Source organism: Heloderma suspectum, chromosome 1 (genome assembly GCF_057233095.1).
Source record: "Heloderma suspectum isolate Gila_16-S chromosome 1, 16-S_ref, whole genome shotgun sequence".
In the NCBI taxonomy this organism is placed as follows: Eukaryota; Metazoa; Chordata; class Lepidosauria; order Squamata; family Helodermatidae; genus Heloderma; species Heloderma suspectum.
In genome coordinates this window covers 424507405-424533238 of record NC_139458.1, presented here as the reverse complement: position 1 = coordinate 424533238, position 25834 = coordinate 424507405, and the positions used below count along the sequence as shown (strand labels likewise).

The following is a 25834-nucleotide window of genomic DNA, read 5'->3' as shown; positions in this document are numbered from 1 at the left end:
TAGGGTTGTGGGTAGTTTGGTAACCACGCCAACAACCTACCCTCACCGGGTTTGGACGACACAACAACCTACGTGTGGGGGTTGAGTTCTGGAACGGGCACCCATGCCACAAACTACAATGGCTTATTTAAGCCATCGTGGTTGAAAATGATCATGTGACCCAGGTCAATGTGTGTGTGATATTGTCCAAAAACGATGTCAGTTCCACCCCCGGGCGAAGCCTGTCTCACAGCTGCTCCAAGAAAGTGGCAAGAGAGGAAGCATAAAGGACTTGTGCTTCCCTTCCCATCAATTCCCAGTCTCATCAGAAGGTGTGAGATCCACATATAAAATACCCCAGTGAAGAGATGAGTATACTCTCAATGTGGGGACTGACTGAGCATCCACCCATAATGGATATGCGCATCTCCTGCAGACATGTGCGGAGAGGAAGTGCTCCTCCCTGCTTCCTTGAAACATCTCTTAGGGCAGAGTGACATGTCACAAGATATTCAACAGAGCCACCATCACTCTATGTCTCTTTCTCCCCCATTCCTAGACTGTCTACCACAAAAAATGGGACAACGCCATCACACTGTGCATCTCCCCGGCCTCACATAATTGGCTGTTGGCAGATGGGTGAGGACATGCGTGCTGCAGTGATGTCACATCATGTGCTGTGCATGAGACATAACTAGGAAGAGGACAGAGAGACAGAGCAATGGCAGCAGCTTCATGTGCCTTGTGAAGTCTAGTTCCACTCTCAGGGTCCACTCCATGATGACTCATGTCCTATGTGAAAAGCATGGAAATCGTATATAGATTGCCAGGTGTGATGAGCCAGTGTGGTATATTGGTTAGAGTATTGGGCTGGGACTCGGGAGATCTGGGTTCTAGTCCCCACTCAGCCATGAAGGTCACTGGGTGACTTTCAGCCAGTCACAGACTCTCAGCCTAACCTACCTTACAGGTTGTTGTGAGGATAAAATGGAGAGGATGAGAATCATGTATGTTACCTTGGGCTGCTTGGAAGAAAGACAAGGTATAAATGTAACAAGTAAATAAATCAACACACACAAACTTCTGTTTCACTGCATGAACACATACTGAGAGGCTGCAGTCAATGGTGGCTTTTCACGCATATACACTCAGCGAAATACTTTGATTGCTTAAAAGTTTATAGCCCTGCCACCTCCCACTTTTGAGGCTGCTACCAAGAATTAAAAATGTTGCCCATACATTTATACAAATCATATGAGTTGTGGGTGAAATGATAGTATATTATAATGTACACATAGGTTTTGTGCTCTCTACCCATAACCACACCCCCACACAGACAAAAAGAAGTGCTTTTCATGGAGGAAGTTTGATGCAGATCTAAATTTAGCACCATATCAAATCTACAGCAAGCTTCTCAAAGCACTGAAATGGGTGCCTCTTGTAGACCAGCTAAATAATTGACTCGCCCATGTTGTATTATATGTCCCTTAAGTGATTGTTTCACGTGTATTATTTACTGCTCACCCAGGGTGTGAAGCAAGCACCCAAAGTCAAGGGGGCCCACCAGTTGACTTTGATGGGATTCCAGCTAGCCTCACGGTCGCCTACGCAAAATCACTGTCTTTCCCAGCTGATAAAAGGAAACCGGTTTTAAGAGCTTTTGACCCTACCTTCAATCAGAACTCCCTTGAAATCTATCAAAGTCTAGGTTTTACATTCCCATTATGTCCAGTCTTCAAGCTGTGAGTGCTATTGCTTATTTAGCCAAAAGGGCACCACCCACGCACAAAAGGGAGGAATCAGCTAGCTTGGAGGAACTCAAAAGTTTAGCATAAGTACAAAACATCCTAAGCGGGAGAAGGAACTGAAAAAAATTCCTAAGGGGGAACCGAAAATGGCTTAATGAGGACTGAGCATGCTCAGTGACCATGAAATGATGAGTGACTACTCGGGGAGGGAATGTAAAACTGGGCATGAGGAAGAATGGAATGGAAATTTGCAGAAGAGGCTATGGCTGGCTGATTGTCACAGTGAACAGTAGCACACTACACCGCAGCATTTGCTTGCATAGTAGGTGTGCAACAATAGAAATCCTCAAATGGTCACTCAAAGGATAATGCATATCTGAACGTTAAAATTTGCAAAAAACTTTAGCAAGACACGTTGCCAAACCCATTTATTTTATTTTAATTATTTAAAATTATTGGGGGGATGCCTTTAAGAGCGGAACCCTCCCAAGGCAATTCCACTGGAACCCCAGCTAGCCCAGGACAATTCACTGCCCCAGACAGTTTTAGCAGTTGTGAGCATATGGGCTGCTTCCATTCATGCTGGGATGTACCCACAGGATCCTGTGCTGCATAACAGAGGGTGTGGAGGGTACAAGATGCAAGAGTTGTGCAGTTTTGCTGGATTCCCTTCGTGACCTTGGGTTCTGCGACTCCGTGTTTAACTGGTTTGTTTCTTACTTGTTGGGTTGGTTGCTTAACATGTTGGCTAACAGCTGCACTTCATCTTCCTTTCCCCGCTCAGTTGGGGTTCCCCAGGGTTCAGTTTAGGGCCTGTTGTTGTTTTCTCTATATATGCTATCTTTGGGTAATCTTATTTGATCTCATGGCCTCCAATATCACTTGTATGCCGATGATACACTACTTTATCTTTCATCCCCAGAACTTTCTTCCAATGTTCATGATCGTATCATGGCATGCCTCTTGGATATTTCAGCTTGGATGCTTCATTGTCATCTGAAACTTAATATGGCAAAGACAGATCTTCTTGTTTCCCCCCCGAGTCATCTCCCCAATATACCTTTTCCATTACTGTTAATAATGTTATTATTTATCCGGTGGAGGAAGTACATAGTTTCGGCTTCATTTTTTACTCTTCTCTCTCTTTTATTCCTCATATTGAGGCGTTAGCGAACTCTTGTCGTTTCTTCCTCTATAACATCACCAGGATTTGACCATTCTTATCTCTCTCTTTTGCTAAGACTCTTGTTCATGCTCTGGTCATTTCTTGTCCTGACTATTGCAATCTTCTCCTGACTGGTCTTCCATTATCTCGTATTAGTTCTTTGGTTTCTATTCAACATTCTGCTGCAAATATCTTTTTCTTGGCCCATCACCTTGATCATCCTACTCCACTTCTGAAATCTCTTCACTGGCTTCCTATTTCTTCTAGGATTCAGTATAAGCTTCTTCTTCTGACTTTTAAAGCCTGTCACGGGTGAGCTACTCCTTATCTTTCTGCCCTTATTCCATATTATAGCCCTGCTTGCATTCTTCACTCTTCAAATAATGTTTCTTACTCACCCAAGGGTTTCTACTTCCCCTGCTCAGCTTCATCCATTCTCTCTTGCTGCTCGCTATTCCTGGAATTCTCTACCAGAGTATTTGCAGATGGTTGGTTCAATTACTGTTTTTAAATCTCAGTTAAAAAATTTTTTCCTTTCCAAAGCTTTTAGAACTCTAGCTTAGATTTTATTCATTGCTTGGCAATGTTGATTTATTTTCATAGTCTTTCCTGTGCCCATTTTGGTGCATTCCCTTCCTTTCCTTTTGGTTTTATATCGAGATTTTATTAGAATGTACACCTTTGTGGCAGGGATTTGTAGTTTTATTGTTTTATTCTGTACACTGCCATGCGCATTGATGGCGCTATATAAATAAATAAACAATAATAATCCCAGATTCCCAGCATCTTCTCCAACGTCGCCACAAATCCCGGGGCACACCACTTGGGCGACACGCTGCTTTTTGCCATGGTGCCCCTAAAATTATTGCTGCCACGGGTGACTTGGTGGGATCGCTTCTGTCCGGGCGAGACCAAGACCCTACCAATGTGAGTCGCCTTTCAAGGATTTTTATTGCTGCACACCTAATAGGCAATCAAATACTGCAGTGCGGAGTGCTCCTGTTTACTGTTCTAGTGAGCCACCCATGCCCTCTTCCAGAATATTCTATTCCATTATCCCTCACAGCCACTGTATGTTCCCTAATCTTGGGTCCCTGTTGTCAGGAAGTGGGGCTGGGGACTGAAGCTGGGTCCAGGAGTGCAGCAAGCAGCAGGTTCCACTCTGCTGACCAGGGAAGCCCGTGATGTAGTGCAGAGGTGGGCAACATGCAGCTCATGGGCTGCGTGCAACCTCTGCTGCCCCCCCCCGCAGCTCCCCCCCCACACACACACAAAATGTAAAAACATTTAAAACCAAAAAGAAAAAGGCATCTGGAGTAACCATTTTGAAGCCTTTTTGACCCTTTCAGACGAGCCAGTTTTGACCCTTTTGGCACTCCATAGCTGCTCCGGAAGCCATTAAAAAAACAATTAAATGTTGTCAGTGCCTGGGGGGCCGGGGGAGCATGGCCTGGGGAGGTTTCTGGGGTGAGGGCACAAAAATGACCCCTGGACCTCCCAAAGTTGCCCACCCCTGTTGTAGTGGCTAAAGTGTTGGGAGTTGGATCAGGAAGGCCTTGGTCCAAATCCCCACTAAGCCATGAAGCTAACCGGCTATCTGTTTGTCTGTCTGACTGTCTGTCTGTCTGTCTATCTAGCTCTTGTATTTCCAGCATGCATTTCTGGAGCCAACCAAGGCCATTTACAAAATGTTGTATACCATCTGGCTCACATGACCTTCGATACCGGCATTGAGCAGGGGGTTAGACTTGATGGTCTTATAGGCCCCTTCCAACCCTACTATTCTATGATTTTGTGATTCTATGACCTTTGTGAGGATGAGAAGGAATGGGGAGAGGGCCTACAGAGACCTCTCGGAGCAACTTGGATGTGCTGGATACTAATGAGAATAGACAGAAATATGTAACTTCACCCAGCCAATACAGAGGCTTCATTCTGCCTGTCCATCACAGGGGATATCTTACACACATTCTGGGCCCTGAGCATGTGAAGTCTTGGTTAGCTTATTCAGTTAGGTCCCTGCTACTGAGCACAAATCCCCTAATAACAGTCACTTGCTCCTTATTCATTCTGCACAATAATTCCTCCCACACTCTCAAGCATGAGTTGCCTGTTTCCCTTTGCTAAATAACCATGTTGGTGTGTGTTTATGTGGTTTTGGTGGTTAAAGCTGGCAACACTGTGCCATGTTATCCACCATCTTGGCCAGGGAAGCTCCAGCATCTTCCGAGCTGGCACAGTCCCACCTTGCAGCATGTCTCATGCTGCTGAGGCATTTTGTTCAGAGGTCAGGAATGCTGGCATGCTACTGTAGGATTTGGGAAATAATTTACAGAGTGTCTTGAAATGACTATGCAGGGCATTGCACCAAAGAAACAGAGGGAAAATCACGTTTATATATATGTGTGTGTGTTTGTATGTATATTCCTACTACACAAACATACTTGGATCACATGTAGCATGTTGCAGGCAGGGATTAAATGACTTAATAAATCAAAGAGGACAATTTGCAAGGGGATGATTTTGAGGAACACGTCCAGCTGAGTGCACTGCAACCTTTTTGACTGTTACAGAACAAGTTTCAATGCTTTGGGGCATGTGGTTTTTTTTCCATTTGAGAACTCGGTAATAACCGCCAAGATAAGAGATTATGACGCAGGGGGAAAAAAGTTATGTTGCTCTCTGGCTCCCATAGGATGCTGAAATTAATGCTGTTGGCACTGTAACTGTATAGCTGCATCCAAATGATACAAAATGACTGGACTTTGCAGACAGAGGCTTACAAATGCTGACAATCCAGAGCCGATTTATGCGTCTGAAGTAGTTTTCTAGATGTACATGTGTAGAAGCTAGTCAAAACATCACTTTAACCCAGGCCAGAAGTTGAGAAAGGTGCTCACACCAAGCCACCAGGGCTATCGACCCTGTGATAAATTTTAACTCCAGTGGAAACAAGTGCCCACATGAGGCTGTAGGTTTCATATGTCTACAATCGCAGACATTTTCATGAAGTTTGGCAGCTGTCGTAGAATCTGAGTAAGTGCTGCCCCCTGCAGGACCAGAGACAGGTCTCAACCAGTTGGCCAAGCTTTTTGTCCCTGTGGCTTGTAGGACCTCTTATGCCCTGATTGGCTCCCAGCCTGGATTTTGGAGTGGCTGAGAGTCGTGTTCAAGCTGTTTCAGGCAGGCCAACCTGAACACTGTTTGGCAAGCCAGGATTTTTCTATGGCTTTTGGGGTGACACTTATTTCCAAGTCCTGGCTCTCCTTCTTCCATGTCTGCCCCTTTACCTGTCACTGAACTGCCTTTTCAGACTTCAGTCCCAGCTTTTATTCACCCAACCGATGCAGCTCTGTATGGAACACATAGTATGGAACACAGTCATCTCTTTGGACGCTACTGGGGAGGGATTGCTTGTTAGCCTGCTTGCTGACATAGGAGTGGATCCAAACTAAGTTAGTCACACTTAGGTCCCATTGAAAACAACATGAAAGCCGGTTGTGACTAACTCAAATCCCATTGATTTCAATGAGCAGGGAGTGTTTTTATCTTAGTCTGAATCCAATCCATAGTATTTGGCCACTATTGTACTCTGCTGCTTGGACAGAGTAAATACCTCCAAGCTAAAACGCTAAACCAGCCTCCCCCAACCTGGCTCCCTCCTGATGTTTTATTTATTTATTTATTTTGTTGCTTTTCTATACTACCCAATAGTCAAAGCTCTACAACTCCTATCATCCCTGACTATTGGCCATGCTGGCTGGAATATGCTGAGATGTAAATGAGCTTTTGGCTCTCATACATTGCCCTTTTGGTCATCCCTTCTCTTGTACTCAACAACCAACCAGAAAGTCTGTATAGTTCCCCATATTGCCCAAACAGGGAAACAATGAATACCAGCTTTGGAACAAGCCAAGATATTAAACCATGGTTTGAAACCACTTTAATACTCTAGCTTGTTCTAAAGCTGGTAATCACAGTTTCCCACTTGGGATGAAAGGAGAAAGTATGGTTGACTGAAGACCTCCTGGTTTGTTTGCTGGCTTACAGAAAAGGAGGAAAAGGCATTTGCCAGCAAAATGCTCATTCAGATCTCATCTTATTAAGCCGAGATATGACAGTATGAACGCAGTCATAAACTGTACAAAGACCTGGTTCAAGGCCAAGGAGATTTTAAAGGACAGCAACAAATATTCAAAATGAATGTTCAATTTGATGAAGCTCCCATTAGCCAAATGCTGCATTTGAATCTGATTCACATTTGAGCTTACAAATGTCATGCTGGGATTCAGATCACTAAATATGGTACCCTTCCAAATCAAACAACAGGTTTTCTCAAGTTCATTGTGTTTATATTTCAAACATTATGGATTACCAAACTAAATCAGAAACACATTTTTAGAGGTGAAACTTTTACATTTCCAATCATTTATAGCCCTTGACTTTGTATCATCACAGCTTCACTCACCATGACTTTTTGAGCTGTGTAATCACATCTATTTCAACCAAGTGCAATTTCTCATGAACTATTGAGAACTATCATTGCTTCTGATGTGATAAATACCAGTTCTTATGTGAACCATCCACCTCCTTAAGCTGACATGGTAAAATCACTTTTGTAGTAGCTTTATCATATAAAAATAATAATACACAGCTAAGGCACAACTGAAATAATAACAAGCTTCAAAGAGATAACTTTATAAAACCACGGAATATTTAGCATTTTTTTTCTCATATTCTGCAAGATTTATCTTTATGGAAAACTCATTCCATCACAATACCTGCCAGATAAAGTAACATTTGATAAACAAACAGTTAAAAGGTATGCTTTTAGCTCTTCAATAATGTGTTGACTGAATGTGCAGAGAAGGAGCAGGATCACACCTGTCTCTCCCCATGTATTTAGCAGAAGGTGTGAAAGGGAATATATGTACCTAAAGCTGTGCGCGCACACAAGTTCTTCCACACTACTGGGAAACCATGTGACAGAACCCTTTCCACACCTTCTGCTGAAAATTTGGAGATTGGGGAGGAGGCAGAACGAGTGGGCATGATCCCGCTTCCCTTCCACACATTCAGTGAATGCAACATGGAAGTGAAAACAGTGTTCTTGCCTTGAGATGTATTTCTTCAACTAAATCTTATTTTAGATGCTTTGGCGTCCTTTAAAAAGTCAGTCAGACACTACAGATGCCCCTCAAAAGCTCTAAGTTCACAGCAGCCACAGCCATAAGTTCATTTTCTGGTAACATGTCATCATTCTTTCTGGAGTGCAACTAGTAAGGAGTGTATTCATTATTTTTCAGAGTACCTTTTCATTTATAAACAATTATAAACACTGCATGTCCTATGCAATGCTGTGCCACACTTGATACAGAATTATTATTACTATTATTAACAACAACAACATCAATAACATTTTCTAAAGTAGCAATGGATAAAAGTTGCCTAAAAGTAGATAAAGGGATGACTAATGTGTATCTGGGCAATGTAACACTAAACATAGTGCCGGGGTCCCCAAAGCGAGGCCCGAAGGTGCCATGATGCCTGCAGGGACCTCCAACAGCATCCACACAGCTCTCCCCTCTCTGCCCCCTTCAAACAAATAGTTTTAAGAAAAACCTTGGAAAATTTTAGGGCAGTCTTCTTTCTGTCCCTTTCTAGACTGTAGTCTTGCACTTTCTCTCCCCTCTACCCTGTTGCCTTCCTATTTCCCCACCCCACCCTAGCTTCTAGCCTTGCTATTTCCCTCCCCCATCTCTCTTTAGTTCACTTTTGACTAGACAGGCCCCCACGGCAGCCATTATGTGACTAGCTACATCCTCCATGGGAGGCATTTTGTGGTGGTGCCCACAGCAGTTTCTCAAATTCCCAAATGTGCCCATAGCTCCAAAAAGGTTGGGAACCCCTGTTATAGTGTGTCCAAACTGAGCTTCAGACCCTGATTTGCCAGCCGATTGCAAACCATGATATGGTGCTATGACTGAAGCAACTTAATGTGTGTTTATTTCACTAAGAGACAATATACGTTATTACTGTTATATTGAGCTCCTTGTTAAAGAACACTCCTTTTCCTGGTAAAGGAATATCAGCTCTGCTTCCTGAAAGTTGTCCCTGGATTTGGAATGTACAGACTAAAATTCAGTATCTGTTTAACATCAACATTTTGCTAGGCCTCTACAGCAGAACTTAGTAAATGCAGCAATGGTGGAGGGAGTGAAATTCCTACCTGCTAAGGCTTTAATGCGAGACCTCTCAAACAGTCGTGCAGAACTGTTCTCATTGTCCCAATCATCAACGTCCCAGCGGTTGTTAACATCACTGTATTGCTGTTGGATTTCAATATTGTCATAGTCTGTCGCTACTGTTGTCGTCATTTTGAATCTTCTTAAGCTGGCCTCGGCATCAGCAACTCCTTAGAAAGCTCTTCTGTAAGGATGGAGGAGGTGGAGCGGAAAGAGAAGAGAATTATTGATTACTTCGAAATTTTCAAATGAAGATAACACCTGAAAGTATCTGGGGAGGGAGGGGATACAGAAATAACAAAATATATAATATATTAAGTGACTGATTTTTTAAAAAAACCTTTGTATTTATATTGGGCAGTATCCAGTGCTTCCAACACTCTAGTGGAACCCACCGCTAGCACACTGAGAAGCCAGCGGATCTTGCAGCACTTGGAAACAAACCAAAACGCTTGTTTCTGGAACAATCAGGGCAGCGGAGCTTGCAGAAAGGAGCTCCACCAACCTGTCCCATTCAGGAAATGAGCGTTTTGCTCATTTCCAGGGTTGCTGTCTGAAGCGCTCGTTCCTGTTGCACTCCCGGTGAGTCCCACTAGCACAACAAAAACAGCAGGAGAACAGTGGCAGTATTGGATGTGCTTGGAATGCTTTGCATATATCACTAGTTTTCAATTCATCCAGGCCCAGGTTCCACATTTAACCTCCGCCTACAACACTGGATTTTAGTGTTTTACATATATTACAGACATATATGCTTATGCCTGCCTTTTTCCTTCATTGCTTACCCTTTTCTGTCTCTTTTTCTCTCTCTCTCTTTCTCCTAATCCCAGCCTTCCTCAACCTAGTGCCCTCCGGATGTGTGGGACTACAACAAACCAAAAGCAAATGACAGCTGTGCCACAGCCCACTTCGGGGCAAGGGGTTCAATCGAAAACTAATGACACCCGTCACTTTATGCTGCATTGGGAGCTGCCACAACTAGCTCCATGAACCCACACCTCTGTGCACAGCTGCCCCCTGAGCGGAGTTGCCAGGCCTGCAATTTGGAATTTCTCCCCAGGAATATCTCCCAGGGTTCCTGGGTGTTGTTGTCACTCTGCCCACTCAGGCCGCCCTCCTCATAAGGAAGGCTACCTGTTAAGCCTGGGACATTTCCTGGACAATGATAGCTTGGCACAATTTGACCACCTGGCTCAGAGCCTTCACCTAACTACTGGGACGCTACCAATAAACCACTGATTTTCCGCTGTAAGCTACAAGCAGAGTTGCAACTGACTTCCCACGCTATTGAGGGTTATTGTACATGTTCTGTGTACATCCCACTATGTTCTGTCTATATGTGCCCTTAGTGCGAAACTTCCATCCCTTTTTAAGGGGTGTGGTTTTGACACGTATGACTCATTGGGCAGATGAACCTATCTCAGCTTAGCATACGTTCACTGTACCCATTTGCTGTGGGTTCTATTTTAGCCACCTGTTTATTTGCTTTTTTAAAATTGATCTTGTAACACATTTTTGGCAAATAATAGTATAGTAACAGCAAAATGCCAAATAAAGAGTCTAAATAGCACTTGTTTCCCTTCCCCAATACCACTGTATATGGGGGAAAATCAACAGTATTTTGGCAAGGTGATTAATGGCAGTGACCAGAAAGGATTTTAATAAACCTCCATTAACCATTTTACTAAAATGATAGTGAATGGAAAGCTTCCCCGCACCTGCATGATTTCTGCACATAGCAGAAAAATCCCAAAAATCAGCACAGCCAGGACGGCAACAGTTAAAAACTACAGAGAAAAAACACCAGAAAACAAACTCCACTTGAACAATTAAGTGGTGAAGTACAAACAGCTGTAGAGAGCATTACTCTTTCGATGGCCAGTTGTCCTGTTATTTTCCTGAAATTCATTTTTGTGCCCTGACTAAAAAGCTATCCCTTTCAGAACAGGAAAAAACCCTGATTTATTGAGATAAAGCCTAAAAATAAGCAAAAGGAACAAAACAAAGAAAATCAAAGAAGGGGACATTATTTTCTACTGCCCTTATGTGAAGAACTCTTCCCAGAATTTCAAGCCCCTTCTTAACAGACATTTTTCCTGAATCCTTTGGTGTGGCCCCTTAAAGTAGGAGAGGAGGAACTTGTGTTCCTCCAAATGTTGTTGGGCCATAACTCTCAACAGCCCTGACCACTGTCCATGATAGGTGGAGATGATGGAAGCTGGAGTCCAATAACATCTGGGTAGCCACAGGTTGGGGGTTGGACTGGATGGTCTGGGGATTGGACTTGCTGGTCTTATAGGCCCCTTCCAACCCTACTATTCTATAATGCTATGATTCCTCTCCCCTGCATTAAATCCCAATCCTAAGCATGTGACCTCTGAAGTAAGTCTGATTAAATTCAGTGGGCATTGTTGTTGTTCAGTCGTTCAGTCGTGTCCGACTCTTCGTGACCCCATGGACGATAGCACACCAGGCCTTCCTGTCCTCCGCATTCTCCCGGAGTGTGCTCAAGTCCATATTCATTGCATCAATGATGCTATCTAGCCATCTCATCCTCTGCCGTCCCCATCTCCTTTTGCCTTCAATCTTTCCCAGCATCAGGGAAAAATTGCATACTAACAACCATGTATGATGTTTTCTATCATTCTATCCCCACAAGGACAAAACTGTTCAATGTAAATATTATCAGAGTGGAGCTCACTTTTCCCTGGACGGGTGGCAGAGGACAGACAGCCCTATATTTTGGAGAGTTGGCAGCAGGGCTGGCATCAAGGGTAGGTATAGTTGGACACCTGACAAGGGCCCACACCCCAGCAGGGGCCCACTGAAAAGAGCCCCCTGGACTTACTCCTCCTCTTCACCATTGCAGCCTGCTTGCTCACTTGGCTCTTGATCTGGCCCAGACAGTGGTATTAGTGAGAAGGAGGAGCAGTAGATGCCACAGCCTACTTGCTCACTGGATCTCTGCTTGTCAAGCAAGCAAGTGGTAGCAATGATAAGAGGATGAGGAGCAATAGCAGCTGGTGACAATGATGATGAGAAGGTAGACTTACTGAGGGAAGGGGCCCACTGCAAGTGTTTTGGTCAAGGGCCCTCCAAAACCTGGAACCAATCCTGGTTGGCAAAGGGGAGTCCTCTATTTGAAGGTGTCCTCTGTCTGAAGAGGTGTCAAGTCCAAGTCTAGTTTAAAGTCAAGGAACCATCAGGAGGGAGAGCAGCAGGAGCCTTGAAGTTGCCATCAACTGTTAGCACCTGGACAGCAGACTGAGTGGGCACACAGGTCACCTAGTCAATCTTCCCCACAGTGGTGGCATGTATTGTAGTTTTATTTAAAGTCATTACTTCTAAATGTGTACCTATACATATAGATTTGCATATGAAGATATTAGGCAGATTTGTATCTTCTTTTTTGTTGATGCATACGTGGCTGCCTTACTGGGTGTCTGAGTTCAATATAGGCCTAGTTTTCATAAACAGCAGATGAGTTGGGAAACCTGTTTCTGGACTAAACCATTGCAGCATGAAGGTGGGGGCTCACATGATGGAATGACCTTCCCTTCAAAAAAAAAAAAAGTTCCATGTACCGAAAAAACTAGATATCAAGGAGAAAGCATCTTGCCTAACCTACTCCATAACATGGTATTTTTCTATGTGCAGGCATATTATTATTATTATTATTATTATTATTATTATTATTATTATTATTTATATGGAGGAGCATTCCAGCATGTTATCCCCATACCTGCAGTCCAGAAGTACCCCCAAGTAGTGAACCCACTCCTTCTGAGACAGCTTAACCCCATCTAGGATAAGCAGCTTTTCACCTATTCTTTGGTCAACTGGGCTACCCCCATCAACAACTCCATCTTATTTATTTATTTTGATTTGTACCCCACCTTTCTACCAAGAAAAAAGGCACTTAAGGCGGCTTACAATCATAAATGAAACCTGATTAAAACAATAATAAAACAAATGCATTAAAACACAATTGAAAATACAACAATAATAGGATAAAAACAGCATCCAACCCAACAGACCTGTTTACACGTCAAAGGCCTGCTTGAATAAAATGGCCTTTGCCTGCCAGTGGAAGGACAGTAGAGAGGCAGTGAACGTACCCTCCCTCAGCAGGGAGTTCCACACCCTGGGAGCAGTCACCAAAGTGGCCGTGGAATGAACTTCAGGGCCTTGCTCCTTCAAGTGTAAGTACTTTTAAATCGCTATAGTTAGTACCCTTTCCTCTTGCTCCAGCCAGATCACGCAATAAATTTCTAAAGACACACATTTATTGATTGTCATTTGGACTGACGTTTTTTTGTAATAAAGTTGTTACTGGATTTGACAGTGTTTTTGTTTCCTACTTATTTGAATTTATTCTCCTCTTGGTGGCTGTCTTTCAACATAATGATAAGCCAGAATCCACTCTTCCCTTCATGCAAGTGGGTAAAACAAAGCAGAAATGGAAAGCTTTGTGTGACATCCAAACCTGGACTCCTGTTTTGTTGATCCAAATAAGCCAGGCTTGTAAGCCAGGAATAAACCATAAACCAGGTTTTATTGTTGGTGTACAAATTCTGGCTTATGACCAAAACAAACAAATGAATCTCTGTGAATTGTCTAACATTTGAGGTAGTTAGATCAAGTCCACAACAATTGTCCATTCATTTTATTATATGCAAATACAGAACTGTCTAGGGACTTGTAATGAGGCTAAATTAGAGATGAAACCTACTATTTCCCTTTAATTTTCTAATAATAACAGTTTTTAAAAATGACCAAGTTGTCAACAGGAATACCAAGAGAAAATTGCTCAGAGCAACTTGCCATGGAACGGTGTATATATTTAATAAAATGAAACAAATACCAATTTTAAAACTATCCAAACTTGTTGTTCTTGGAGAAATGTTAATTTTCCTCTCTCCAGACCTATTTAAAAGTAAAACTGGAGGACTTCCTGTCTCTTCCACTCCATTCCCTTCCATGGGCCACATTCATCTTATGTTTGGCCCAAGATCATAAACCTTTATTGGATAATCTGGGCTTTCCCAGTCCTCCCAGGAGGTTGCTGTACAAAAGAGGCCCCTTTAAAGAAACACTCATGGCTGTGACTGGCATAATAAAAGCTTTATTACAGAAGGGCAAAGTCAGTACCATGGAGCCTGGCTGCCTGGCAGCTGAAGGAAAAACACAGCAGAAAGGCAGTAATAAAAGCAAAGGGCAAAGAGGACACACACTGGTGATGCCGTAAAGCAAACCTTAATAGAGATTTTTTAAAGAATTCCTATCAGGCGGCTTTCAGCTCCTCCTGGCTAAAATCTGACAGCCTTTTTTGAAGGCAAACATGGAACTCGAAGGAATCTAGAATCTTCACAGCCAATAACCAGTGTTGTGTGTACTCAACATTTACATCAGGGGTATCAAACCACTTTCAGCCTGAGGGCCAAATTCAGTTTTGAAGCAGCTCTGGGAGACCACATTCCCATGATAGGCGAGGCCAAAGGCAAAAAGTGTGGAGCCAGAACACCAAAAATACCCCAGCCATCAGTATATTTTAGCTGGAGTTGGGCAAGGAACTATATACAGCGCTGAAGCTCCATCCCCTGGACCAGCCATCCCCAACTTGGTGTCCTCCAGATGTATTGGACTACAAATCCCAGTATTTGTAGGGTACCAGGTTGGGGAAAGCTGCCCTGGACCATGAGAAAATATCTCCAGCATCTCCCCTGCCTTCTGTGATTGCTGTGTATTCACACACACTTTCAAGCACCCTGACCATAAGGGCTAGAAGTTTAAAAATGAAAGCCAAGAGTAGAATTCTGTGCCCAGCACCATATTCATTCTCTCTCTCTCTCTCTCTCTCTCTCTCTCTCTGTGTGTGTGTGTGTCTACGTACTTCCAAGAAATCACAGCATAGAGACAGCCCTGGATATGAGTAACCATCAGTAACATTCTCCAAGTATATGAAGGACATGCTCAGGGAAACAATGCCTAATCGGCATCCTATTGCCCCAGCTGAAGTTCTATGTCTGCAGTTCTATGGCTCAGATACTTTTTCACTTGTTCAGTGTCCAACCTGATGATTTCAGCAAGTGCTCTGTAGGGGCTGAGCTGCTTTGATTTTCAAAATTGGTATTTGTTTTATTTTATTAAATATATACATCGTTCCATGGCAAGTCGCTCTGAGCAATTTTCTCTTGGTGTTCCTGTTGACAACTTGGTCATTTTTAAAAACTGTTATTATTAGAAAATTAAAGGGAAATAGTAGGTTTCATCTCTAATTTAGCCTCATTACAAGTCCCTAGACAGTTCTGTATTTGCATATAATAAAATGAATGGACAATTGACAAAGGTCGATAGCGCGGCCTCAACACATTCCATGCTAACGAAGGCTAGTATCTTATCAGGGCCTAGGATGTGCCTGAGAAGTGAGGCTATGTTTATGCCGAGTTACAGGTGTCTGTGCTGGGAAAGTTCTGATCGTTTTCCTTCTGAACAAGTACTGTTAGTCTATGCTGGGAAAGTTGCAGATGAACGCTAATTAACTCTTGCTGCTGTCATGCTGCCTCACTGCTGACATGTATGGTATAAAACCCATTTTACCACATGGCTCTGGGTTCAGAGAAGCTGTCTGATCCAACCATGGGGTACGCCTGTGTGCTGTAAGTACTCAATAAAGTCTCCTTGTAAGCAAACCTGGATCTGGCTTATCATTATCTCGGCACCTCCAAACCTTAGCAGCCCACGGCTGGGGCAATACAGCTTCTCAGAATCATCTGGCCAGCCACAAACGGAAACAGGATGCTGTCCAAGATAGCCCTTTGGTCGGATCCTGCCGGACTTTTCTTCTAACGTTGACAGCCACCCCTAAATTGTGTGTGTGGGGTGGTTAGATGCCATGCCAGGGCAACCTCCTCTGGATGAGGTTTGTGTTTCCCTGAGTGCTTCTAGATGGATGGGTCTTAGCACTACCAATCAAAAGACATTGTGTGCAGCTATTCCGTCTTTCCCTCCTGAAAGGATTTTGTGTGGAAAGAAGAAAGATGGAAGAAGTGGGAAAACACAGGAGGGTTACAAATGTAAGATGATATCTGCAGCCCCTGCAAAATCCCATGCTTGAGAGTAGTTGGGAGTTCCTCGTCTGTAAGGACCCTGTGATTTCCTGTTTTTTCCCATTTTTCTGATGCTCTAATTAATGTGGCTACGAATTATTTGTTATTGGGTGTTTTTAAAATTTGGTATGATTTTTACTGGTTTTAGTATGATTTGTTAGCCAGTAAAAAGGCGGGATAATAACAATAAAATAATGAAGAAGAAGAAGAAGAAGAAGAAGAAGAAGAAGAAGAAGAAGAAGAAGAAATCTAACTGTAATCTTGAAGCTCATGATGTACATACAGTGTAAGACGCAATGCTGAACCACTTCAGTTGTTTGCCTTTGACCTAATCAGCATTGATCAAAATGTTACGTTGTGGGATATTTGGTAACCTTAACTAGAGAAAGTTCATGAGAAAGCTGTTTTTAAACCCATACACTTCAAAGCACATTTCAAATATTAAAAGGGTCTCCTTTCTCTTGGCACCCTCTTCAAAACACAAAGAAAGAGAGAATCTTTATTTATAAGAAGCAAGCGGCAGCAGCCTTTCTTTTTCACAGGCCTTTCAAAGAAAATTACCAAAGGGCAGGACATGTGTATTTACTTCCATAAATAAACCGAATTTTAGTGCATTTATCTGATAAGAACAAAATAAGCAATTTGATCTAAACCATCTGAGAAACAATGCTTTTTTTAAAAAAAGAGAAACAAAAAACCACACCCTCATTGGCTAACTCGGCTTAATGAAGCGTCTGGTGTTTAAATATGAAAAGGTTATAGTTGTTGTAATCCTGTCTCAACCACATCTGGATTTACTTCACCATGTTCATTCTATCTTGACAGAATAATATTTGCTTTAAGGAGTTATTATTTCTTTGTAAAATATCCTCTCATCAGTTTCAGGTTACTGTTAAAGCCAGAGGATTATCAAGGGGATGCAGGAGCCTGTGTGGCAGCCAACTAGCGGCTGAGGGCAATCCCAAAAGGCCTCAGTTCTATGCAAATGATCTGCTCGCTGACTAATCTACTACTGGGCCAATTGTATTCTCCTGAAAAGCCTTACAAATAAATAATCTGTTGGATTGGAGGGGCCAGAGAAACTCCCATCTCCCCACAAGCAACTAGAGTAACGGTGCACAACCTCAGGCCAGCAAGCCAAATCCAGCTCCTCCAGGGTCTCCCGGAAGGCCATGCCCCCTTCCTCAACCCCACCCCTTCCCGCCAATCACTGATCTTTGGGTAGCTCCTCGGCTTTCATGCAGTTTCCCCCCATTCTAAAAGGTTAAAATGCCTCTCCTAAGGCTTACTTACTGGCAGCTAAAATGTGCTGGCATTTTTGGCTTTTTGACCCACCCCTTTTGGCTTTGGCCCCATCCAGAACTGGAATGCGGCCCCCAAGAGCATCTTCAAAATGGAATTCAGCCCTCGGGCTGAAAGTGTTTCTGCACCCATGAGCTAGAGCAAATGTGGCCAAGGATATTCATGATCCAAATGAAGAGCAGAAGAGGCTGACATTATATCAAATCAGAACAACAGTCCATCTTCTAGCTAAATACTCCCTAGCTTCACTGACGTCAGCTCTTTCCTAATGTTTCTGCCACACAACCTCGACAACTGGGGATGCCAAGGATTGAATCTGCCTCCTTCTCCCTAAGGCAACAATATTTAACTGGGTCTTCTTATGGATCAGTAAATGGTTAAAGAATAGAAAGCAGAGAGTAGGAATAAAAAGTAAATTCTCCCAGTGGAGGGAAGTAAATAGTGGGGTCCTACAGAGATCTGTATTGGGACCAATGCTTTTCAACTTGTTCATAAATGATCTGGAATTAGGAGTGAGCAGTGAAGTTGGCTGGCGACAACCACATTATTTAGGGTGATTAAAACAAGGGATTGTAAGGAGCTCCAAAAGGATCTCTCCAAATTGGGAGAACAGGCATCTACATGGCAAATGCGATTCAGTATAAGCAAATGTAAAATGATGCATGTTGGGGCAAAAAATCCCAACTTCTAGTATAACCTGATGGGATCTGAGCTTGCAGTGACCAGCCAAGAAAGAGATCTTGGGATTGTGGTGGACAGCTAGATGAAAACCACAACCCAGTGTGCAGCCACTGTAAAAAAAAGTCAAACTCCATGAAAGACATAATTAGAAAAGGAATTGAGACTAAAATTGCCAATATCATACTGCCTTCATACCAATCTATGGTGCAACCCCACTTAGAATACTGCTGTGAAGGTTTGAGACCTACAGAGGCAGAGGGGGAAAAGGTCAAGCTTAGAGGCCTGCAGTTTTCTGTTGGGAGGGGGTAACCCTGAGAGGAGTAGTTTCATTTCTCGGGTTAAGTATCAGTTTCATTTCTCCACTAAGGTTTCATTTCTTCAGTGTTGAAGCAATACTTTCAGTTTTGAGGAATACATCATAAGATGTTCTGATAGCAGAGAATGTACTGGAAACTATAGGATTATATCCAGACTTGGCTCCCGCCAGTGGGAACATCTCCTGAGGGCATTTCTGTTTAGGGGGCCCTCCAGTTGGCAGAAGGGAGGAATTTTCCTGATTCCCCCATCCCCCTGCAGACCCAGTTCCTCCCTCCCCTGCAGCCCTCTTGTACAACCCTCACAAACAGTGCAGGAAGTTCAACAGGGGCTGTAGAAGGAGGGAAGAATTGGGCAAAAATTCCCTTTCCACCAGCAGGATCCCTCTGCTGGATCCAAAGCCTTCCTTGGATAGAAAGAGCCCTTCCATTCATGGATGACAAAGTCTGGATCTAACCCATAGTGTTTTTGGAGGAATACCTGATAGATAGTGCAGCATCAGTTTCCCCCAAAGCAAACAGTGTGCTCTTGAAACCACCCCACCCTCACAGGTTCCATCTTGCCAGGCCTACATCTTCTTCACTGGCTGTATTTAAGCTGTCAAACAGTTTCTTTGCTGTCCCCATCCAAGAGAGTGGAGTGTGTTTAGTAGCTAGTAGCCACCAGCCGTCAAAACATATAAGTGGGGAGAGTAAAAAGGTATAACTGCTTTTACATCTTCTAGCCATTAATGCCATTTGAAGAATTTGTTTACTTATCCGTTACTCAAAGGACCAGAGAAAAAGTCATCTCCTCACTTGATGACCATAAAATTATATGCTCTGCAACCATGTTTGGAAATAAACCCCATCACAATTTGCCATGAGAATCACCCAACCAGTCTGGCCTTGTGACAGATGGACTGTTGGAAGCTGAGTAATGTTTTTCAAGGCAATCCTGACACCTGCCCTAGGAATATGAAGAATCCCCACATAATTTGGGTCATCTTAAAAATATATATAGATTTGGGGCTGGCACTCATGGAAAAGAAATACAAATGAATAGAGAGAGAAGTGGCTATTTAATTGGGGGGAAACACAAGCAGGACGGTCTGACTGGAGGAAACCATGGTGTAAAAAAGGATTTCTAAACATGGGATTAGTTGATATAAAGCCACAGGTTCCATTCCCTGCAGACTGGTCAAATTCCTAGGAATTTCAGATCTGCTAACTATTACCTCCTTCCTGTAGGGACCCTGCCAAACAAACAAGCCAAGAATTTCTGCAGTTCTAGTGAACTCTACTCCCCCTCCTGAATTCTCACCCTCTTTCCACCCTAATCTTGTTAGGAAGTTTTTCTTCCAACTTCTTCTTTGATGGTTAGTAAAATAGACAGCCAGCTGTGTGGCTAAATTAATCATGAGAAACAGGCTTAAAGGACAAGGAAGCTATCTGTATAAGGGGTGTAGGGCACACTAGCCATCACAAGTCACATCAAGACAGAATGCTATACTGATTGCCATTGACAGCATGTTGCAGCCCCCAAGGAAAGTCTGAGCAACAAGTAGATTTTTGCTGGAATAATGTGATCTTTAAAGTTCACTGAAACACTTGGTTAGACAGAAGAATTTTGACTGTTGCAGTATTACCCATCATAGTGCTGCAGTGGTAGAGGAAACGTAACACCTGGCAGCCCTAGGGTTCAGGTTAATCTCCTTATTATAAGAAATAAGCTTTGTATGTATGCCATGATTCCGTCTTTGGCATACACATATTTACAACAACACATAGGCCGATTGAACAATATTGCCACTCTTATTTTATTTTATTGGTACTCTTATTTTTTGCCAGCAAGTTAAACCAATTTTAATAAGTAAGCGTTTCTGTTTTTGTTTTTACTGCTAGTAGATTTGAGCTTGAATTTAAATGACAATTTTATTGAAACAGCTGCTGTCTTTAAATATTGTTTAGTCTTCTTTTGAATAAGATATGGTGCAATGTTTTATTGTATGCAGCTTCTGATATTTTTTATAGAGTGACACTAACATGCTTTATTTAATTAATTTGTGTATTTAATTTATTTCCAGGGTTTTATACCAGTGTGGTATAGTGGTCAGAGTGTTGGACTGGGATTCGGAAGATCCAAGTTCTAGTCCCCGCTCAGCCATGAAGTTCACTGGGCGACTTTGGGTCAGTCACAGACTCTCAGCCCAACCTACCCCACAGGATTGTTGTGAGGATAAAATAGAGAGGAGGACCATGTAAGTTGCCTTGGGTTCCTCTCATGAGGAAAGAAGATGAGATACAGATGTAATAACAAATAAAAGTCTCACCCTTCAACAAATTCCCAGTGAAATGAAACATACATCCAGAAACCGTTTTTTCAGGACGCTGCAGTTCTAGGAGAGAAGGCATAGAATCATAGAATCACTGAATAGTAGGGTTGGAAGGGGCCTGTAAGACCATCAAGTCCAACCCCCTGTTCAATGCATGTGGGAATGAAAGCAGCAGCAGCCAGAGCATCACCCCAACGTGGATATAGGCTGGTGTTATCAGGAGGGGCAACTGTTGGTCAGCAACCAGGCTCTTGCACAGTGCTGGCTGTGTCATCCTGGGCCTCCACTACCAGCTTCCAGAGCTCAAAAGTACAGATGGGAATTCTCTCTCCCCATGACTTTCAATGGCCACACAAGGGTAGCCATTGGACGTTTCGCCTAGTGAACCATTTCACTGGTCACCGCCAAACAGAAATTTTATTTATTTATTTCATTTCATTTCTATACCGCCCAATAGCCGAAACTCTCTGGGCGGTTCACAAAAATTGGTCTATAAAATGAATGCTGGGACATGCAGCTTGTGCCTTATCAACTTCACATTGTCGGTCACCCTACCACAACCAAATGAATACAGAAGGAGGTTCCCAACATCTCTGACTCAAGATTGCCTACTAATTTGAGAAAAGCTGCCCACCCCACCCATACACACGCTTTCAGCATTGAGTTTAGTGCTCTGGTTTTCAGACATCCTGCTTTCAAAGGACCCTTTCCACATTGCCTTCCTTGCTAAGGAACCCCTGTATGTCTCCTGCAGAATTTCTGCACTGTAGAACAGGGGTGGGCAGAAGGTAAATCTCCAGATGTTTTGGACTTCAACTCCCAGAAGGCCCTGCCAGCATGGTCAATAGTCAGGAATGCTAGGAGTTGAAGTCCAAAACTTCTGGAGATCAACTTTCTGCCCACCCCTGCTGTACGAGGTTTTGGGGAAAGCTCTAGAGTTCACAGTCAGTTCACACAGTGTGCTAGTCAGGACTACTGGGCCGCATTGTTGCCCTATGTAAACTGAGAGCATCCCAGACCACCCCCAAAACCTGTAAGCGTAATTCAGGGAGTGACCCCGTGGCAGACAGTCCCCTGTTCAATTTCTGGTATCCCTAGTTAACAGGATCAGGCAGCAGGGCAATGAGAAAGAAAGACCTCTGCTGGAGACCCCTGAGAGCTCCTGCCAGCCAGAGTAGAAAATAGTGGGCTCTGCCATTGACCTAATCTGACCTGATATGTCAGCTTGCTAGGTTCTATGGGAGTGGCGGCCAAACTGTCTTTCAGGAAACTTTATCTGCTGTTACAGCGATATTCACATTGAGCTGCCATTTCTCCCCAGAAGTCCTCTCAGAATGATGCTACATGTTGATGTAGCATCATTCTGAGGGGACTTCTGGGTAAATAAAATGGCAGCCACCACCTGGCAGCACAACCCTGCTACTGGAAGACAGGGCCTTCCCAACCCTTTTCAGCCTTCTTGATACCCCCACCACTTTTCAGCTGGAGGTTCTCAATGAAGCACTTTCAGCTCCACCTCAATATGAAGCTGCCCAGACCATTGTTCCATCTATTCCAGCATTGTCTACTCCAACTGATTGTGATTCGGCAGGGCCTCAAGCAGAGTTCACTCTCACAGTTCTGCTGCATGAAATTCCCCTTGCTGGAGATGTCAAGAATTGAACCTAGGACCCTTGTATCCCCACCACCACCATAAGAATACAATAAGATCCCTGCTGGATCAGGCCAAAGGTCTACCTAGGCCAGCAGCCTCTGCATTATATCATGTCAAACCAGTGGTGCCCCTTTAAGGCCCACATACTGGCAGTAGCTCTTGAAGGACTTTCCAGCCCTGCCACCTGAGAATGCTTAACTGGAACATGCAGAGTTATTGTCCAAATGGGATTTAAAGGCACAGTTTTTCTGCGGACCTGGGGAGGGCCCTTCCGCTGAGGGAAACCAAGTTGATTATTATTTTTTAAATCAAAAGGATTTAAACACAGTGCTTCTGAGCAAATGGCTAAGATCCAAACAGAACATTGATATGGTGAAGTGGGTACAGTACTAGAGTAGTAAACCTGGGTATGATGCCTTGCTCAGGCAGCCATTATCTCTCTGCCTAGCCAACCTCACAGGATTGCTGGAGGGTAAAATGGGGAGGGGAACAACCATGTGCCCCACCCCCTAGTTCCCCAGAAGAAGGGTGGGATAACAATGTAATAAATACATAAATACATAAAAACTGATCACTCCTGTTCATCAGTCCATCATTTATTGAGGTGTTGGAAACTGAGTGCATTGTTAAGAGATTCTGTATTTGCGCATATGCAGAAATGAAAATGCACCATTAATTCTAAGAATAAAACCTTTGCTTCCACCAAAGAGAATGGAAGTATCTGGTACTCTTGGGACCACTTCATATGTTTCAAATAAGCGGGTGCATACATCTTACAGTGCAATCCTAGGCATTTGTTTAGTCAGAAGTAAATTCCACTGTGTTCAACGGAGGTTCCTCCCTAGTAAGTTTTAGTGCTCTGTGTTTTTAGCATCTAGTTATAAGTGACATTTCAAACCAGTTTCATCTTTATTGTTAGCTGCCTTGGGCTCCTGAAACAAATGAATAAATAACGAAGTGTGGTCTACCACTAGGCTGAACTACAGCGCCTCCCTTGAAAGGGAGTCTTCCTTGTACATGACGCAAAGTAGAAAAGATATTTCAGATGTAGGCTTTTATGTTCTAACACAAAAATCATTCTACAGGAGGAGGAGGAGGACAAGGAGGAGGTCAGGTGGAAATGGAACCTGCTGGCTCCGTTTGCCCATACTGGAGCTCTTAATGGATACCAGCTGCCCCCCATTCCATATTGCATGCCTCACATTTCTTTCCAGCCAAGTCCCAACAGGACTATCAGAAATCTCTCTCTGTTTTCCAGGGTCTGTTTGATGCAGAGATAAAACAGGCACTATCAGATACACACACACTAAGCTAACCGGCCTGTAATTTCCCAGATCCCCCCACCCAGATCTTTTTTTTTTTTTTTTAAATGGTGTTACATTGGCAGTTCTCCAGTCCTCTGGTACAGAGGCTGATCTTAGGGACATATTACATATTTTTGTTAGAAGATCAGCAATTTCACATTTGAGTTCTTTAAGAACTCTAGGATGGATGCCATCTGGGCCCACTGATTTAACTTTCATTTGTCAAAAACTTAGAGAACTTCATCTTTTGTCACACTATTTTCCTCAGACTCCCTGAAAACAGGCACAGGTATCTGTCCTATATCTTCTGCAGTTAAGACAGATGAAAAGAATGCATTCAGCTTCTCCACAATCTCCTTATCCTCCTTTAGTACTTCATTAACTCCATTGTCCTCCAGTCGTCCAGCTGCCTCTCTAGCTGGTTTCCTGCTTCTGATATATTTAAAGAATTCTTTATTGTTGGCCTTTATGTTGTTAGCAATATGCTCCTCAAAATGCTTTTTTGCATCTCTTATTGCCTGCTTGTATCTCCTTGGTACAAATTTCTGCTCCCTTTCATTCTCCTCATTTGGGCAAGACTTCCTTTTTCTGAAGGAAGTCTTCTTTTCTCTAATAGCTTCCTTGACACTGCTCGTTAACCATGCTGGTGACCTCTTGGGCCTGATGCTACCTTTCCTAAGTTTGGTATATATTCTAGCTGAGCTTCTCTTACTGCAGTTTTGAGTAACTTCCAAGGATTTTGAAGGGATTTAACTGTCAACATCCTTTTTACCAGTTCCCTCATTTTAGAGAAGTTTCCTCTTTTGAAGTCAAATCTGACTGCGTTGGACTTCCTTGGCAATTTCCCACTTAAATATATATTAAATCTGACCGCGCTATGGTCACTGCTTTGATTTGGCTCAACAACACTCATATCTCATACAAGGACCTGGGTGGCACCACTTAGGATTATATCTGGGTCACCTCCCCTCTGGTCAGTTCCATAACCAACTGTTCTAGAGCACATTCATTTAGGACATTGAGAAATGGGTCACCTCTTTGTCGTGACTGGAACATGCATTTATCCAGTCAATGTGGGGACAATTGAAGTCACCCATTATTAGAACACTTCCTTGTTTGGATACTTCCCTGATTTCATTTTCCATTTCAAGATCACCCTGAGCTTTCTGGTCTGGGGGATAGTATGTTCCTAGTACTAAATTACTTTTGGAGCCTGGTATTTTCACCCACAGCACTTCTGTGGAGGAGTCTGCCCCTTTTAGGTTTTCTAGTCTATTTGACACTATGCTCTCTTCAACGTACAGAGCAACAACTCCTGCAGTATGCCCTTCCCGGACCTACCCGGAGTTTACATCCAGAGATGACAAAATTCCACTGGTTCTCTCTATTCCCCCAGGTTTCTGTTATGTCCACTATATCTAGCTTCTCCTTTAAAACCAGGCATGCCAACTCTCCCATTTTGGCTCAGCGGCCTCTAGCTTTAGCACTGAAACACCTACACATGGTGTCCTTCCCCAGATGTTTGCATTTCAGGAGAAATGTTTCAGTGATTTCTGCATCCCAGCAATCCAGGCATGCATTGGGTAACTTTGTACTATTTTTTGGTTGCTACCGTTTCTCACCCTTTGGTTGAGGTACTAAATTACACAACCAGCAGTGTGGGAGGATGCTGGATGCAACAAATGAACAACTGTTATTCCTTTGTTTGGGGGTAGGGAGACCAGATGTCTTCCCCCGAGGAGGTGCTTCTGTTGGAAAGATACTGCATTTCCCCAGCATAAAGATCTGCAATGTTTTCGTTGTTGGGAAAATGCAATTCCTCTGCTGTTTAGCATAACTGTTGCTAATGCAACCGTTGTGTGGGTTGGTTGCATGATGAAAGTGAGCACCAACTAGATAGTGCCTAAGAGTTCTCTAAGAGAACGCTGTCAAGGAATACAAATCCCTCCCACCCTGCCCTAATGACTTTTCATGCCAGTTTGTCTGTTAAAAAAAATAGGCATAGGGGAGAAAGAGGA

General features: G+C 43.3%; 1 protein-coding gene across 1 annotated transcript in view; it reads right to left on the bottom strand.

The window, feature by feature from the left end:
• SPTBN1 (spectrin beta, non-erythrocytic 1) overlaps positions 1–25834 on the bottom strand; it is a 265559-nt gene that overhangs the window by 181624 nt on the left and 58101 nt on the right. The window contains exon 2 of the mRNA XM_084829248.1: positions 9122–9321. Coding sequence (XP_084685374.1) covers positions 9122–9269 — 148 coding nt within the window. The 5' untranslated portion in view covers positions 9270–9321. The remainder of the gene's footprint in view (positions 1–9121; positions 9322–25834) is intronic.